The following is a 15,874-nucleotide window of genomic DNA, read 5'->3' as shown; positions in this document are numbered from 1 at the left end:
GCTGTCGCCCTCCCGGCATCCCTGCCTCAGCTCAGATTCCCACTTGTGCATGGTCAGTGGGACCACGTGACCCTGGGTTGGTATCCCATCATTGCTTCCTCCCTCCTCTTCTAGAAGCCTGTCTGGGTGGACTTGAACTTGGCTCCATTTAACTAGAGCCTGCTCTTAAAGGATTAGGTCTCTAATTTGTCAAGGTCACTCAGGATTCTGTGCCAACATTGCAGCTGTCAGGGGTGGGGGGGAGGGTTGCTAAGTGAAAGACCTGATGAAAGATATGGTCTAAATGACAGGGAGGGACATCTGGAGCCAGCCTGGAACCCTGGATGCATGCAGCCTGTTACCAGCAGCACCAGGCAGGGAGTGGATGGCCCCACGGGCTCTGGAGGAACAGCATGGCACCCATTACCACCATGAGGGACGATCAGCACCCACAACATGCCACCTCTCATGATAAATTACAAAATGGCACAAAGCCCCCGGAACAAAGCCAGGTATGATAGGGTATGATTGTCTCTCAGCAAGGGAGACCCCACTCACTCCCAATTTCTAGTTTCCATTTATCTTTCTTATGCTAATTTCTCCCTTGGAGTCTTTCCATCTAGAATCCTTGTTTGGTGGAGGGAAGGCAAGTCAGAGCTCCGAGGAGCTGGAGGCATCACAAGTGATGACAGGCCCAGAAAGAGGAAATGTCACCCCAATGCAGAGGATAGAAACAGGATGTGGAAGGGTGGGGAAAACCCCCGCCGGGAACCCAGGGAGGCAGGCGCTGCAGGTCCTGGTCCAGGCATAGCCACCAGCCCCAACAGGCCACTTGTCCTGTGTATCTGAGAAAGTCTTTTGAGGCCCCTCATGCTAATACTGGGGGCTTGAGGTTTCAGTCCTCCTGGAGCTCCAGCCTGGAGCTTTCTGCCCACGTGGGTCTAGAGAGAGCAGCTATAGCAGCTCCACGCCCCTGTGCTAGGGCTCAGCTTCCCTGGTGAGCAAGGTCACCAGCAGGCTACAAGAGAAATGGAGCAAAACACACCTCCCCACCTGCTCTCTAGTGACAAGGTGCATAGTTGGCCTCGGGACTCGCATGGCCAGACCTCTGCTCATGAGACAGAACTACAGACACTCCTTACTGCACACAGGTGGTACAAGACAGCATCTGTCTGGGGGACTTGGCAGAGCCCCAGAATTGAGTCCTGGACCCTAGAGAGGCAGGGAACTCATGGAGCTGCTCCTCCTATCTGTTCACAACAGAGTCCCCCACACAAGGCTGACAGAGCCAACCCAGAAACATCTGGAAACAGAGCTGAGATTTACCACCAGAACTTGGTTTGGTGCACCCAGTTCTCCCGGGTCATGGTGTACCAACGGCCAGCCCACATCCTACCCGTGGGAGGTGGAGGGGTGCACCTGTCTGAACAGTGTCACGAGTACCTCAGAGATTTCTGCAAACTGAGCGTTGGCCTGACAGCACTTCTCAGCCGTTTCCATGGCAACTCCGTAGTTATCTACAAAGGCCCGGTACACACCCAGCTGGCTGGCCTGTAGGAAGGAAGGAAGAGAGTGTGGGACAGGTGCAGGACAGGTGCTGCTGCTCCCCATCTTTCTGAGAAATGGGCTTTCGTGCATAGCTCTGGAGAAATCCCAGGTGCAGCAGGCAGCGCAGAGCTGCAGACACCTCAGCTCTTTCCCGCTATCGCATCCCACCTGCTTCCCCCCACTCCCCACGCACTGTGCATGCTTCCCTCTTCCCAAGTGACATGCTGAGAAGTGACTCACTGCCCCAGGCAGGTAACGGTTTCCTTCCACAGCTGCTTGTTCCTCCCACCTCTCTCATTTTAATAGTGCCACCGGCAGTAGCTAAAATTTGAGGCTGTTAGTGAATGCGGACAAGAGTCTACATACATAGTGGGATGGAGTGTCACCTTTTCGTGCTGGCTGCAGGAGACTCTAGTGGACAAGGAGGTCGCCCCCCTGGCCTATGGTAGCCACAGTGCTCCGCTCATGTCTGATCCCTTCAAACACATTAGGAACACGCAATCTAGCTGCCCTTGGAGAAGACGGGCTCCCACTGTCCAGACATGAGCCCAGCCCAAACCTGGTAAGGGGGGTCCAGGTATTATATGCCACACCTGGCATGTGGGAGACCTGCTGGCTGCCAGCTGCAAGGCGAGAGGCATTTTGTCTGTCTTGTGTCAAACCAAAGGCATTAACAGAGGGTCTCTTCACTTAACCTTCTGGTCAGATACTCAACTGAGAGCTTCCAAGGGCAAGTGTGTGTGTGTGTGTGTGTGTGTGTGTGTGTGTGCGCGCGCGCGCGCACACACACACGTGTATGTATGCACATGTGGGCCCTAGGTCACCTTCAGAGGCAGCCAAGGGGAAACCAGCCCCCATCTTGTACCAGCAAAGCCAGGCCTGGGAGGGTAATGGAGGACCCTGGTGACGGGCTGGCCAGGCCTTCCCACGGCAGCCGACCAGCTGGAAGCCTAAAGCTTTAGCTGATCCTGGTGTTTGTTCTGTGCTGAATCTAAATTTTATTTCTATATGCATTTGCATTTATATTGAATTTTATGTTTCTTCAGATGACAAGCCCAGATGCTGGGTAAACCAGGCGCCCTTGGCACTGTCTGGTCTCTGGCTCCGCTCCCTGTGGGGGCTGCACGGAGGCCCTGCCGGGCCCCTGCTGCACTGATCACCCTGACAAGTCACTGCATTCTCAAATACCAATAGGTACGACAGTCAGACCCAGAGCATCTCCTTCTCTGTCTCCGTCACCGGTCACTGAGCGCCTCCCCCAACAAAGACTTGCTTTAGGCACTGTCACCACAGCCGCAAATCACTCGGACACAGCGAGGCCAGTAGCAGGAAAGATACATGATAAATTAATCAACAAACACATAATATACCAAAGAGCTGAGAACAGAGCAGAGGTTGAAAGCTATGGGGCTGCTTTAGATAATTTGGTGAGGAGCCCAGAGGGGATGTTACTGTTGAAATGCATCACTTCAAAATTCCTATGTTGAAACCCTAACTCCCAGCACCTCAGAATGTGTACTTAGAGAGAGGGCATAAGAGGAGATAGGTTAAAATGAGGTTGTTAGTGTGGGTCCTAATCTAGTAGGACTGCTGTTCTCAGAAGAGATAAAGGACACAGACCCACAGAGGGACACCTGTGAAGACACAGGGAGAAGGTGGTCATCTGCAAGCTGAGGAGAGAGGCCTCAGGAGACCAACCTTGCTGGCGCCTGATCTCAGAACCCCAGCCTCCAGAACTATGAGGAAATCCATTTCTGTTGTTCAAGTTGTGCAGACTGTGGCAGCCCTAGCAAACTGATACAAGGTCCGGGAGAGGAGAATCCCTTCCATTACTTCTCCTTCTCCCTTTCCCTACGGAACTCCCATCTCCCATGTGGCATTTGAGAAGTGCTCAAACAGTCTAATCTTTTTAGCTAATCTAAAATGAAGCTATACCAATAATGGGATAAATAGAGATCACGTGCCTCCTGATATGAGGCACTGAGGAGGACACGGCATCACTGCTGTGGCTTGTTTTGTTTCGTTTTGGCTGGAAGCACGAAACTTGAATCTATTCCTGAGGAAACATCAGACAAACACAACATGGCCTGTACCATTCAAAAATGTCAAGGCCGTGGAAGATAAGCAAAGGCCAAGGAACTGGTACAGTTTGAAGAAAACTAAAGAGATGTGAAAAGCAAGTCCATTTTGTTTTTTTTTCAACGTTTTTTTATTTATTTTGGGGACAGAGAGAGACAGAGCATGAACGGGGGAGGGGCAGAGAGAGAGGGAGACACAGAATCGGAAACAGGCTCCAGGCTCCGAGCCATCAGCCCAGAACCTGACGCGGGGCTCGAACTCACGGACCGCGAGATCGTGACCTGGCTGAAGTCGGACGCTTAACCGACTGCGCCACCCAGGCGCCCCAAGCAAGTCCATTTTGTAACCTCGGATTGGATCCTGAATCAGGGAATGAAAGTGGCTATCAAGAACATGATGGCCAACAGGAGAAATTTGCATATGGATTGCATATTAAATAACAGTACCACACCAATATGAAAGTCCCCGAATTCGATCACTGTACTACAGGTTATGGAAGGAGTTTGTCTTTGTTTTTAGCAAGTACACAATGAAGTATTTAGGGGTAAAAGGGCAGATATATCTGCAAGTTATTTTCAAATTATTTAGCACGTGTGTGTGTGTGCACATTGCACACATGTTTATAAAAATGATAGAGAAAAAGATAAAACAAATTTGGCAAAATGTCACAACTGGTGTATCTGGCACATGGGAATTCTTGTACTATTTCTGCACTTTTCTGGAAGTTTGAAAGGATCAGAAAAGCAAAAACATAGCTTGACAAAATTTCGGACAGAAACAAACCCCTGAGCAATTGCAGTTTACCTGTACGTTCCTGTAGGAAGGGATCCAGGCTTTCTGAACTACCAGACACAGCTCATAAACCCCTGGGCAGGGGAGGTGTCATAACTGGGGCATAGCAATGCGGGCTCCCCTGGTCCTAAGACTCTCCCAGCTAGGGAGCCTGATGGGGTGACCCCCTCCCCATCTGTGGGGCCAACCGCACTTGTGCTGGTCAGAAAAGAACAGCAGAGCCCCAGCTCCTAGCTGGGTGGCACACATGAACACTCTCCACTTGGTTCCGGGGCATGACTTCCCACTGCAGCTCCCTCTCAGTCCTGCTGCAACATCTGACCCACAAAGGTAGCTCAAGGACACCAGGGAAACCAGAAGAAATTTTCCAAATTCTGGCGTTCGTCGAACTATGAACATTTGAAAGATAATTTTCTGAGTGATGTTAGAATGTTATTCAGGGAAGAGCGCTGTTGCAGTTTCTTCTCAACAACACAATTCTCCCATTCTAACGAGGGCTGCAGGCTGAGCCAAATCTACTAGGTTAGAACCTGCTGACACTTCACACAGGGAGAAATGGGGTGAAGGTGGGTTTCAGAGCTGGGGGTGCTGCACCAATACAGTCTCCTGCTTTTTGGCTATGGAGAAAGGGGTCTCATGTGACAGGAATCTGAATAAAAAGGCATTTTTTCATGTGTTTCTTGTATCTTCATTCCGGCCTGGAGTCCAAGGTAGCTGCAGTCCAGGGCAGTGTAGAGAGGACCACCAATAGGAAGGCTACACCTTGGAGTGGATCACTCAAGCCCAGGTGCAAGCCAAGGCAAGGACTGGGTCTGGGCAGCCCAGAGGGCTGTGCTCTGAGTAATTGGAAGGGGCCTGTGACCTTGGGCCACCTCTACCCCTGGAGGATTGGTTTCCCTTGGGAGCAGGAAGGCTCCAGGAAAAAAGCATGTCCATGGGGCGCCTGGATAATCTGGTTTTGGGATTAGGAATCCTCAGAAGTAGAACCTCTATCACAGGGTCCTGCCTGGCACCTGCCTTCAGTGGCAGGCCCAGGACAGCTGCTAAACTCCTCTACTCAGACTCCCTTCTCCCACGGCCTCCTTTGAAAGGGACTGACTGGTTGCACACTTTAGAACTGCAAAAGAGGTGGGGACTCCTTTCCACACACTTTGGAACTTTGTATATTGGAAGACAGATGTCGATCCAACAGCTCTCGGGTTTTCTCCTTCCTCCCGAGTCCCTTAACTGTTTCTTCCTTTTGGACAAGTTTTACTTGACCCAGGTCTTGGTTAAATATGCACTTCGAGCCAATCCCTGTCGCAGATGTGGCCTGGCCAGTGCCAAGGGGCCTGCCACAGCATCTTTCATCTGATTGCTAGGTTTTATTGGTTCCATTGATGTTTTAGAAGCCATATCCTTGGCTCTTCTTGGGTCCTGTGGTCAGCAAAGGGCTGCAGAGGCCCTTGACCTGCTTTCACGGTGGGCCCCTTCTGTCCTGATAGGGTGCTTCTGCCTCTGGGACCTGAACGGCCACAGCCTGAACCCACAGCCACCTCTGCCATAAGGATTCCTTGTCAGTATGGGCTCATCAAGCCCTTTCAGAAATTCTTATTTTATCATCCAGCACCAGCTATCCTTCAGTTTTATGACCCCTGAAGGCAGCAGCAAAGGCCCTCCTTTTGGAGACAAACCAGGATTACAGTCCCAGCAAGTGACCCGCAGTTCCTCAGGCTTCTCACCCCCTCAGTGGTGAGGACAGGACCTGCCTTATAGGGCCTGCCTCAGCTAAGGTGAGATGGGCCCCCTTGTACCCTGCTACTCAGGAGCCAGACTGCCTCTCACTGAGAGGCTATGCCTCAGTCCACACTCCGCAGTTACAAACCACCCTGCCCCGCATTTCTCTAGTCTATCCATAAGAACCAGTCTTGATTTCTATAAGGCATGAAGGTGTCCCTGTCAAAGTCAGCATTAAATATGCCTGTTGTTTCTGAAAACAGCTGCTGGTAGGAGCTAAGGTGGGTTTTCCCCACCTCTCTCTACCAGGGCCCTCCTTCAGGCTCCAGGGGTACTTTTCCCGCTACCTTGATTTTTAGTGACCACATCTCCCCTCCCCACACCACTTAAAAAAAAAAAAATTCTCCAAGGGCGCCTGGCTGGCTCAGTTGGTACAGCATGTGACTCTTGATCTCACGGTCGTGAGTTCAAGTCCCACGTTGAGTGTGGAGCCTTTAAATAAGGGTTCGGTGTCCCACAGCCCTTGGCAACACATGCCTGCAGGTCAAGGGAGAGGCTTGATCCCTGTAGAGCTGCAAGCTCCTGGGAGGCTGCCGTGCACCTGTTCCGAGTCACTCACCAGTTTCTGGAAGAGGTCACCCACTCGCTGCTGGTGGCTCCACTGCTGTACTCGGGGGAAGAGCCCGTCATAGAACTCCTTGTGGATCTCATAGAGCTCAGGCACTTTGAAGAAGATGGTCTCAATCTGCTGGCTTGTCAGCACTGGCTGAGAGGTGGTGGCAGCAGCCTTCAAAGGCTTCATGGGCTGGAAGAGGGCACAGGTGAAGTGACACGGGTGACAGGTAGAGTGGCACACATGAGAGGGCTTGCCCTTTCTCAGGTGCATGGTGTGACCACATAAAGTCATGGTTAAGTGACATGTGTGTTTTTATTTTTAAATTCCATTAAAAATAAAAATGTAAAGCCAGCTTGGTTTGGCACCTGTCCTATGTTAGTGTCCACTGCCCCACGGGGAAGCCCAACTTCTACAGAGGGGAAATTTCTGGCCCGCCTACCGATGTCTCAGTGACTCCAGGCAAGGGGGGCTGCCTTCTGATGGCTGACCTGGGGCCTGTGAGCAGCGCGCCCCGGCCCAGCTCAGGCCCTCCCCGCTCCTCACCAGCAGCAGTGCCTCCAGGTGGCTCAGGTAAGTCTCCTCGCTAGCCAGGATTCCAGACAGCACCCACTTCCTCATCTCCAAGCCCTTTTCCAAGTCCAGCTCATTCTGCAGGAGAAACAGACAGAGGTCAGACCTGGGGGACGATGCCCTATGTGGCCACTCTCAGAGAGGAAGACCTGTTTCTCAACCTAAGGACAAGCCTCTGGAGAAGGCTCCATGTAGAAATAAAGGGAGGCACTGGAGCCTCAGCCAGTCGGCCACTTGCTCATGGTCACTGAAAATTCTGGAGGGGTCATCCAGCAAAACCAAGAGCCACCCTTTGTCATGACATTGAGAAATGGGCAGCGTGGAGCTGGGCAGTTGGGGCAAGTCCCCCCGGTCTGTGGGACTTTGTTACAGCTGCCCAGTAAACTAATAGAAAATATTGATGCCAAAGGTATAAAAACTGCTGTATGACTTCCTGGCCATTTCCCCCATGGGCCAGCTGGGTGTCTGGGCAGCACAGGGGGCTATGCTCTGCACACCTGGAGAGGGCCTGTGACCTGACCACTAGTGAGGGAGTCAGGGTCAGAGGTTGGTTGTGCCCACTGCCTGCCCATGCTCCCTCTGCCTGGCCCTATGCCAACAGGTCCACTGTAGTCCACAGAAACTGAGACAACACCCCTGCCCATTCTGCCACTGGTTTTCCACCTATGGATGAACATGAGACAACCACACTGTGGTAGCCCTCGGGTGTAGAACCAGAGTGCTGCCCCTTCGGTCCACTTTCCTGAACCACTCAGGGGAGATTGCTGGTCTGGGGCAGGTGCCTGGTCCTCGGCACTGCTGATATCTAGGGCTGAAGAATTCTGTTTTGGATGCTGGGGGCCCCTATAGGGTGTTGGGCAGCATTTCTGGTTTCTACCCACAGGTGCCAGTAGCAACACCCACTCCTACCCCCAGCTGGGACAGCCACAAATGTTTGCAAGATGTTGCCACATGTCCTCTGGGGCCAAATCGCCCCTAGGTGAGAACCACTGGGTTCGAGGAAGGACCTAAGGCCAGCTCAGGCCTCACGGTGTCTCTACAGAGCCTAGAATCAGGGCCTCCCCAGTATGGCCCCACTGTGTGCCCCCAACCATGCTTCCCTTTCCAATTTCCTGAAGTGGCAGGAGGGAGGCATTCAGTGACACAGATGGCTAGCCCAGCAGGAAGCACCCAGGGCCAGGAGTCGGGGGACAGGGCTACAGAGCCAGGCCTGCCTGGTGAGCCCCAGTCTCGGGCAACTGCCCTCTTGCCCTGAGCATCAGCTGCCTGGGTATAAACTGGGGAAGGAAGGCCCGATCCCCATGTCCCACCTGCTTCTGCTTTCTGGTCCCTGAGGCTTGTATCACATCCTAACTGCCCACTGTGGGACCATCCAAAAAGTCTTCCTGAACCACCACTTTGCTTTGGGAATCTCTAAGTGTGCATGAGCTTGGTGCATGCATATGTGTGTACATGCATGCCCAAGTATGTGCGTGTACTCATGCATACATACAAGGCAGCCGCCAAGATCATGGCTAAGTATCGCTCCAGGGAAAGGTACCACTCCACACAGAACCCCCTCCCCCACCCAGGGCACACTGGGCAGTGGCTTCACAGGCAGAAATCTCTAGGACATGTTGTGCCTGATCTTGAAACTTCTTGTGCCAGCAAAGTGCCCGGAACAAATAGGTGCTCCATGAAGACAATGAACAAACAAACCAACGAATGAATGGATCTAGAACTCCTGGTTGGGCCCTAGCTTTGGCTGTACCTTTGTGAAGCTCTGAGTGCTCTTCTGGAACCCTGGTCTGTTTGACAAGCAGGTGCCAAGATCCAGAACTGTGAGCTTAGCCTGCTCCAGGGCCCCCAGTGCCACCACAGTCAGCAAGTCTGTGACACACAGTGCACAGTTGTGCAGGGGTAGGGGATACTGACCCCTCTTATCATCTCAGCCCACTGAGGTCACCATGCATGGTGGCAGCCCGTTGGGAGAAGTAGCTCTCAGATGACCCTGAACACGCTTCCCATCGTGTCCAGGTGCCATTTGGGCCCCAAGCAAGGGAAGAGGTAAGGTGAAGGGCACAGCAGGCTTCTTGGGCACCAGCAGTCACCCACCCAGCCCTGCTGTGTGCTGAGGAACAATCTTGCTACTGTGAGCGCCCATGGGGGGGCTGGGGTGGTGGTGGTAGAGCCCCACCCAGCACGAGATGCCGGTGCTCACATGGGTGGCAGTGCGTCTCATTCCCACCCACACAATTTGGAAAGCTGGGAGGAAAAAAAGCGCAGGCAGGAAGGCGCTGGCTCCAGCTCTCCCTGTTCTGAAGGGTGTGGCCAGCTCAGGGGAATGTCTGGCCTGGGGAATGTGCTAGGCTGGGGAGAAGACACGGGTGCAGATACCTCTTTTTGGACCAGGAATCGTCTCCTGAGCCCCAGAATGGTGCTGGGGGCTGGTGGCAGACAGGGACAGCTCAGAAGTCAGCCAACTCTGCCTTGTTGGAGAGGGCGGGAAAGAAATGCAGAAGATAGAGAACAAAGGGCAGGGCCAGGACCAGGGTTATTTATAACCCTGCTTTGCGCACATGCCAGTTCTGGAAAGGGCACGTGAATCCAGTTGGGATCATGACAGTGGGGAGATGGTGGTGGAGAGAAAGCCGGAGGAGAAGGGCAACTGGAAAAAGAAGGCAGCAAGCCAGAAGGAAGGCCTCCCACTTCAACTCGGGCCAGGGCAGGGGCAAAGGGCAGGGAAGGGAGCAAGCCACACAAACCTGAGGCAGACAGAGCAGATAAAAACAAACTGGGCATGACAAGGTGGGAAAGCTGACAGAGGGACCCAGGTGAACAAAACTGCCACCAGGCCCACAAGGGCAGGAGCTGGAACAGAGTGGCAGGGCAGAATTTGGGGAGCACCCTTTATCCCCAGCCCCACTCTGAGGGAGCCAGGGTGATCAGAGTGCAAAACCCTGGCTGTGAAGGGGTGGGCTGCTCCCAGCTGGGAGTTGACAGCCAGGTCTCTCAACAAAGGACCCTGTCTTCCTCTCTGGGCAGGGGCCATGCCTTCACTGGCAAGAGGGCTGGCCACTGTCCTAGAGCCCAGCCAGCAGAGGGCCAGGGGCTGGCCTCTGCATAAGGATCTGAGCTAACACGCAGGGCAGGCAGTACAGTTCTTATGCCTGCCCACTGATAAACCAACCTGGGAGGGCTCTCAGGAGGAAGCATACAGGCTGGGCTGGCACCAAATACCTGCCCTCTCCAACTCTGCAGAGAGGACAGGTGTGAGCAAACATTATCACTATTTAAGTCAGGACCTAGAGCTCGGCAATTGTAGCCAAGCTGAGCCATAGGGACGTAACATTTATCCTGCTCTGTCTGCTGCAGAGCCTCACTGGGGGACCGGAACAATCAAAGCATCTCTAACCAGTGAATCATAAAAGTGAATGAACTTGTGGTTGCTCAGATAACAGCTTGACTCAGAGTTACAATTTCTGTTCCATGAGCACAACTATTGACCAGATACACTGAATGAAGTGATGGCCAGTATCAAAGTTATAAAGCAGGGTTGTTTGTCTTCAAACATTCCTGAGCCCCTTGTTGAGTTCCCTTGTAAAAACTGCCAATTTCACTTGCATTCAATCAGTAGGAGTGACTGATTGAATATGTGCATATACTTTGACTTCCACCTAAAAAAAACAAACAAAACCCCACCCCAAACAAAAAATCCCCAAAGGGTCCATGGGCCCCCAATGGGCTGAGGCAGCCCAAGGGCATGGCATTTCTGCCAAGCAGCAGAATCCAAGTGTGCGTTTGCTTTCTCGGCCTCTACGTGCCCACGAAAGGCCCCTGGCTGGCAGGCCTATCCAGCTCTGCCACTCACTGAAGGGCCCCTGAATGTGAGAAATGTGGGCTGAGGTGGTATCAGCCCCTTCTCGCTGAGGACCAATGTTTCTGGGCCTGCCTCTTGCTGGTATGCTGGGGACAGGGCCTGGCAGGTTACTGCGGGGAGCAATGTCACACATCGTGTCACAGAACCCAGTGAGGAGATGCTCGACCACTGTCAGCTGCCGTCTCTGTGCCTTGACGTCTCCCCATATAAATAAATAGGTGGGATGATGTTGGGACTCTTGAGGACGCTAGGAAGGACTGACCATGTTGATCTGGCAGAACACAGGCCCTCTGCCACTGACCCCAGGATGGCAGCTGGGGGTGATGCCAGACCCTCACCCCTTTCCCTGACACTGTTGAAGGAAGGTTACTTGCTAGCCCACAGCTCTGACTACAGCCTCTAGAAGTGTCCATGATACTGCCTTGCTTCCCTCAGTTCAATGATGTCAGCTTTACCCTCCCAGCAGAGAGAGGCAGTGGTCATCAAAATGGCCTGCTCTTCTTCCAAGGGGCTTGCTAAGATGTATCCTCACCTGGCCATGAAGAGATGGAGGTATGCCTGATGGCTCTTGCCTGGGGGCAGCCTGCCCTCTCCTGCGGCTTCTGTCCCCATGTGGGATTGCACGGTCATCGTTCAAGGGGGAAATGCAGACAGCTTGGTCAACATCAGCAGGCACCTCAGAACGTCCAGGGGTGGAGAATGTCATAAGCCCTCAGGGTTGGAAGGTAACCTTGGTCACCAGGACCCACCCAAGGTGGCCTGGGTCCTTCCCACAGCATCCCAGGCAAGAGGGTTCCTGGCCTCTGCTGACTCCCTACCTTCCTCTGGGGACAGGCATTCATGGAACAGACCTGCAACTTCGGAGTTCACTGAGCCACCTGGTTGCCATGGAGCGCATAGAAAGTTCTCCTGATTGCCCCCCAGCCCAAAGAGCTCAAGCTCAGTAGACGGAGATGAGCATGCTCTGGGAGGGTAGGAAAAGATGAGCAGGGATTTCCCCCAGCCTAACTGGTCAGGATTGGGCACCTTGGGCCTCAAGACCAGCATGCTGCTTGTGGGCATTAGAAAGTAACAGCTGTCTTCTTCAAACCAAAAATAAAAAAAATAAAGAAGAAAGTCTCACTGTCCAGGCACTGCACTGCCAGGGAAACCAGAAAGTCAATGCCAGGTCTATCTCCAGGGCAGTGGAGGGTGTCCGGCCCAGGGCTCCAAACACCTAACCAGAGGGCTTCGGGAACAAAGCTACACAGTCCTTTTCCAATCAAATTCCCATCTTACCACCTCACATTCATTAGGAGAACCACTATAAACAAACAAACAGAAAACAAGTACTGGCAAGGATGTAGAGAAACCAAAATGCTTGTTGGCTGTTGGTGGGAATATAAAATGCTGCAACCATTGTGGAAAATGGTATGAAGGCTCCTTAAAAAATTAAAAACAGAACTACCATAGGATCCAGCAATTCCATTTCTGGGTCATTCCCCCAAAAGAACTGAAAGCAGGATCTCGAACAGATATTTGTACTCCCATGTTCATAGTGGCATTTTTCTTAATAGCCAAAATATGGAAGCAACCCAAGTGTCTACCAACCAATGAATGAATTACCAAAAGGTAGTATATATGTACAACGGAATATTATTCAGCCTTAAAAAAGGAAGGGAATTATTCTGCAATATGCTACTACATGGATGAATCGAAGATATTACGCTTGGTGAAATAAGCCCGTCACAAAAAGATGAATACTGTGTGAGTCCACTTACATGAGGTGAAGTAGTTAATAGAGACAGGAAGCAGAATGGTGGTTTAAAGGGGCTGGGGGCAGGGAGAGTAGGGAGCTGTTTAATAAGTGCAGATCTTCAGATTTACAAGATGAAGAGTTAGGGGGATGGACAGTCCTGATGGCTGTACAACAAGGTGAATGCATTTCATACTACTGAATTGCATACTTCAAAATGGTTAAGATGGAAAATTTTACATTATGTGTATGTGAATGCAATAAAAAAGAAAAGAGGGGCACCTGGGTGGCTCAGTTGGTTAAGCGTCTGACTTCAACTCAGGTTACAATCTCATGGTTTGTGAGTTTGAGCCCCACATTAGGCTCTGTACTGATGGCTCAGGGCATGGAGCCTGCTTCAGATTCTGTGTCCCCCTCTCTCTTTCTACTCCACCCCTGCTCATGCTCTGTCTCTCTCTCTCAAAAATACACATTAAAAAATAAAGAAAGGAAAGGAAAGGAAAACTTCCCATCTTCTCCAGACACTCCCTGACACCTCCTCTGGGCCAGGTGGCGTACTTGGGATTGGAGACCCCATGTCTGGCAAGCACAGATGTATAAGATGAGACATGGCTATGGGCTCCCACGGTGGCCAAAGGAGGGAGTGGACACCCAGATGTGGACAGGCTCCATAGCAGTTAAGCCCTCAGACTATGGCTAAAAGCTGAGGGCAGAACTCCAAGTCAGTGTAGATGAGGGTCTGAAGGCAGAAGTCTGGTGGGGATGGGCAGCCAAGCTGCATGGGGTCTGGGCACAAGGAGGGCAGATCAGCCTCCTAGGGCAGCCCTATCCCAAGTTCAGGACTCAGCCTGCTTATTCAGGACTGGAAAGATCCCCGTCTGTACCAAATCATGCTTGTGAAGCAAGAAGCAAGGGAGGGCACTGAGAAAGGCAAGGTAGTTAAAGAAAAGAGTGTCATCTGAGGATTTGAGAAGGCTTCAAATCTGGTAGCTGCATGGCCTTGAGCAAGTTACTTCATCTCTCTGAACCTCAGTTTCCTAATCTGTGAAACAGTGAAACCAGATGTTGGATCAAAACTGCACAAGGTAGGTGTGTGTTACACACTGGCTTCCCTTCCCATCCTTGTGTTTCAGAATGGGAAGCCTACCCAGCGCCAGAGTCTTTAGAAATCACAAAAGCATAAATAAGAAGCAGTCCTGCAGCTGAAGCATCAGCCCAGCAGAAAAGCAACTGCAGTGAAAAGATATGCTTCTGGCACTTCCCACCAACAACGGAGAAAAGCAGATTCCTCTCTTGTATTTAAGCCTGGGGAGGACATCATCAGAAACAAGCTAAGCAAAAGAGGGAAGGTATCTGTCATGAGGGGCAACAGGAAGACAGTGAGGTGCAACCTGCCCCAGGGACAGGATCTCAACTCAAGAAGAAAAGAACCTGAGAAGTCAAAGGGACACCCTCTGTCCCAAAGGTAGGGGATGCATGCCTGGGCTCTAATGTACCTCTGAAGTGCCCCTCCAGGGCAATGGGACAGATCAAAGCAGTGAGGCCACCAGCTCATGTGGGACTACCCTAGGAGCCTACAACAACCCCGGGGCTATGTGCTTACAAGAGAGGGGCCCAGGACCATCTCTGGGAGTGAAGGAGGGCATCTGCTGAATGTGCCAATACACACTAGCCACATGACCTTGGAGCTTCGGTTCCAAAGTGGAGGTGACATCAGGACCGTTAATGACAATTATACCTCAAGAGGAAGATCCTGGTCAAATGGATGGAGTCATCAGCAGCACTCCTTTTGGCAAAAAGGAGCAAGTGCATTGCATGCAGCGCAAGGACAAGAGCCCAGACACTGTCCCCCTCCCCTATCCCTCAGCACCACTGCTGGGACCGCCACCACGTCCTGCTGGTAGGACAGTGGTGGCATTCTCAGCCTCTGCATATGCTGCCTGTCTCCTCCACACTTGGCTGACAGAGTTCCATGAAGTCCCTGCTGAAAGCACCTTGCATGCTGTCTCCAGATCAGCAGGTACCCCGGATGGGGGAAAGAAGAAGGCGTTTTTAGCGACTTCAACCACTGGTTGCTCCTGACATCACCTACTTGCTACTTGCCCCTGAGAGAGTGGATGTGCTGCAGGGCACCTTTAGGAAGTAGACAGCAGGCCAGAGCCAGATCTAAGCCTTATTTCACACCTGGCCCTCCCACCCTGGGACTCACCGCTTTGGTAGACTCCAGGGCTCCTGAGGCCAGTGCATCCCGGCTGCCCCTGCCCTTGCTGCCAAGGTGGGGTGAGGAAGAGGGTGAGTCATCGATGTAGGGCAGCCCATCTTGGTGCCGGCGCTGCTCCTCAGCCCGGTCTGCAGCACAACTATAGCCAGGTGGCGTTCCAAACGATGTATCTGTGTGTAGAGAAGCAGCCGTGTTAGATATAGGGAGAGGGGCCAGAGAGAGGTCTGCCTGGGAGGGTCCACACCCCACCTGCCCCAGCAGGCATTGGGCTGATGCTATCACACAGAGGTGTTGGACAAAGACTTCAGGTAGGCTGACCGCACCTTCACAACCGACTGAGCAAAGACCACAGGGTGAGGCAGGGCCAGAACAGTGGTATGCCCCCCAGACAATGAGACTGGGCTTTCAGGACACTGTCTGGGGCACATCTGCCCTTGTCCTGGGAGTAGGCCTGAGCCATTACAGAAAGATGGACCTCAAATGCTAGCATCTTGCTCTCAGGGATGGTCCTTGTGCACCTGTCCGTGGGGATCTGATGCGGGCAAGAAGCTCAGATCATGCCACTCCAGGTGCAAGCCCTGGCCACTGTGAGCAGTGCCCCAGGCCCACCAGTCCCAACCCAGGGAACAGGTGCTGCAGCCCTTTCCCCTTACCTCACTCTGCCTCTTGGTTGACTCTCAGCCCACCTCCCAGCGGTGTGGCAAGTCCCAGACCATCTTTACCCCAACCTGAGTGTCCCTGTGAGGACAAAAGTGGCCT

At 52.5% G+C, this 15,874-nt stretch overlaps 1 protein-coding gene across 3 annotated transcripts in view; it reads right to left on the bottom strand.

Annotated features, from left to right (window-relative positions):
- The window catches only part of BCR (BCR activator of RhoGEF and GTPase), a 129,387-nt gene that overhangs the window by 47,982 nt on the left and 65,531 nt on the right, over positions 1 to 15,874 (bottom strand). For 2 of the 3 annotated variants that reach the window (XM_030335670.1, XM_030335668.1), the window contains exons 2-5: positions 15,104 to 15,285; positions 7,274 to 7,378; positions 6,734 to 6,919; positions 1,423 to 1,530 (exon numbers count right to left, since the gene is read on the bottom strand). In XM_030335670.1, coding sequence (XP_030191530.1) covers positions 1,423 to 1,530; positions 6,734 to 6,919; positions 7,274 to 7,378; positions 15,104 to 15,285 — 581 coding nt within the window. The remainder of the gene's footprint in view (positions 1 to 1,422; positions 1,531 to 6,733; positions 6,920 to 7,273; positions 7,379 to 15,103; positions 15,286 to 15,874) is intronic. The other variant, XM_030335669.1, reaches the window with a different exon arrangement.

The sequence above is a fragment of the Lynx canadensis genome, chromosome D3, assembly GCF_007474595.2.
Source record: "Lynx canadensis isolate LIC74 chromosome D3, mLynCan4.pri.v2, whole genome shotgun sequence".
NCBI classification, from domain to species: Eukaryota; Metazoa; Chordata; class Mammalia; order Carnivora; family Felidae; genus Lynx; species Lynx canadensis.
The sequence above is the reverse complement of the archived record's forward strand: the minus strand, read 5'-3'. Positions and strand labels throughout refer to the sequence as shown.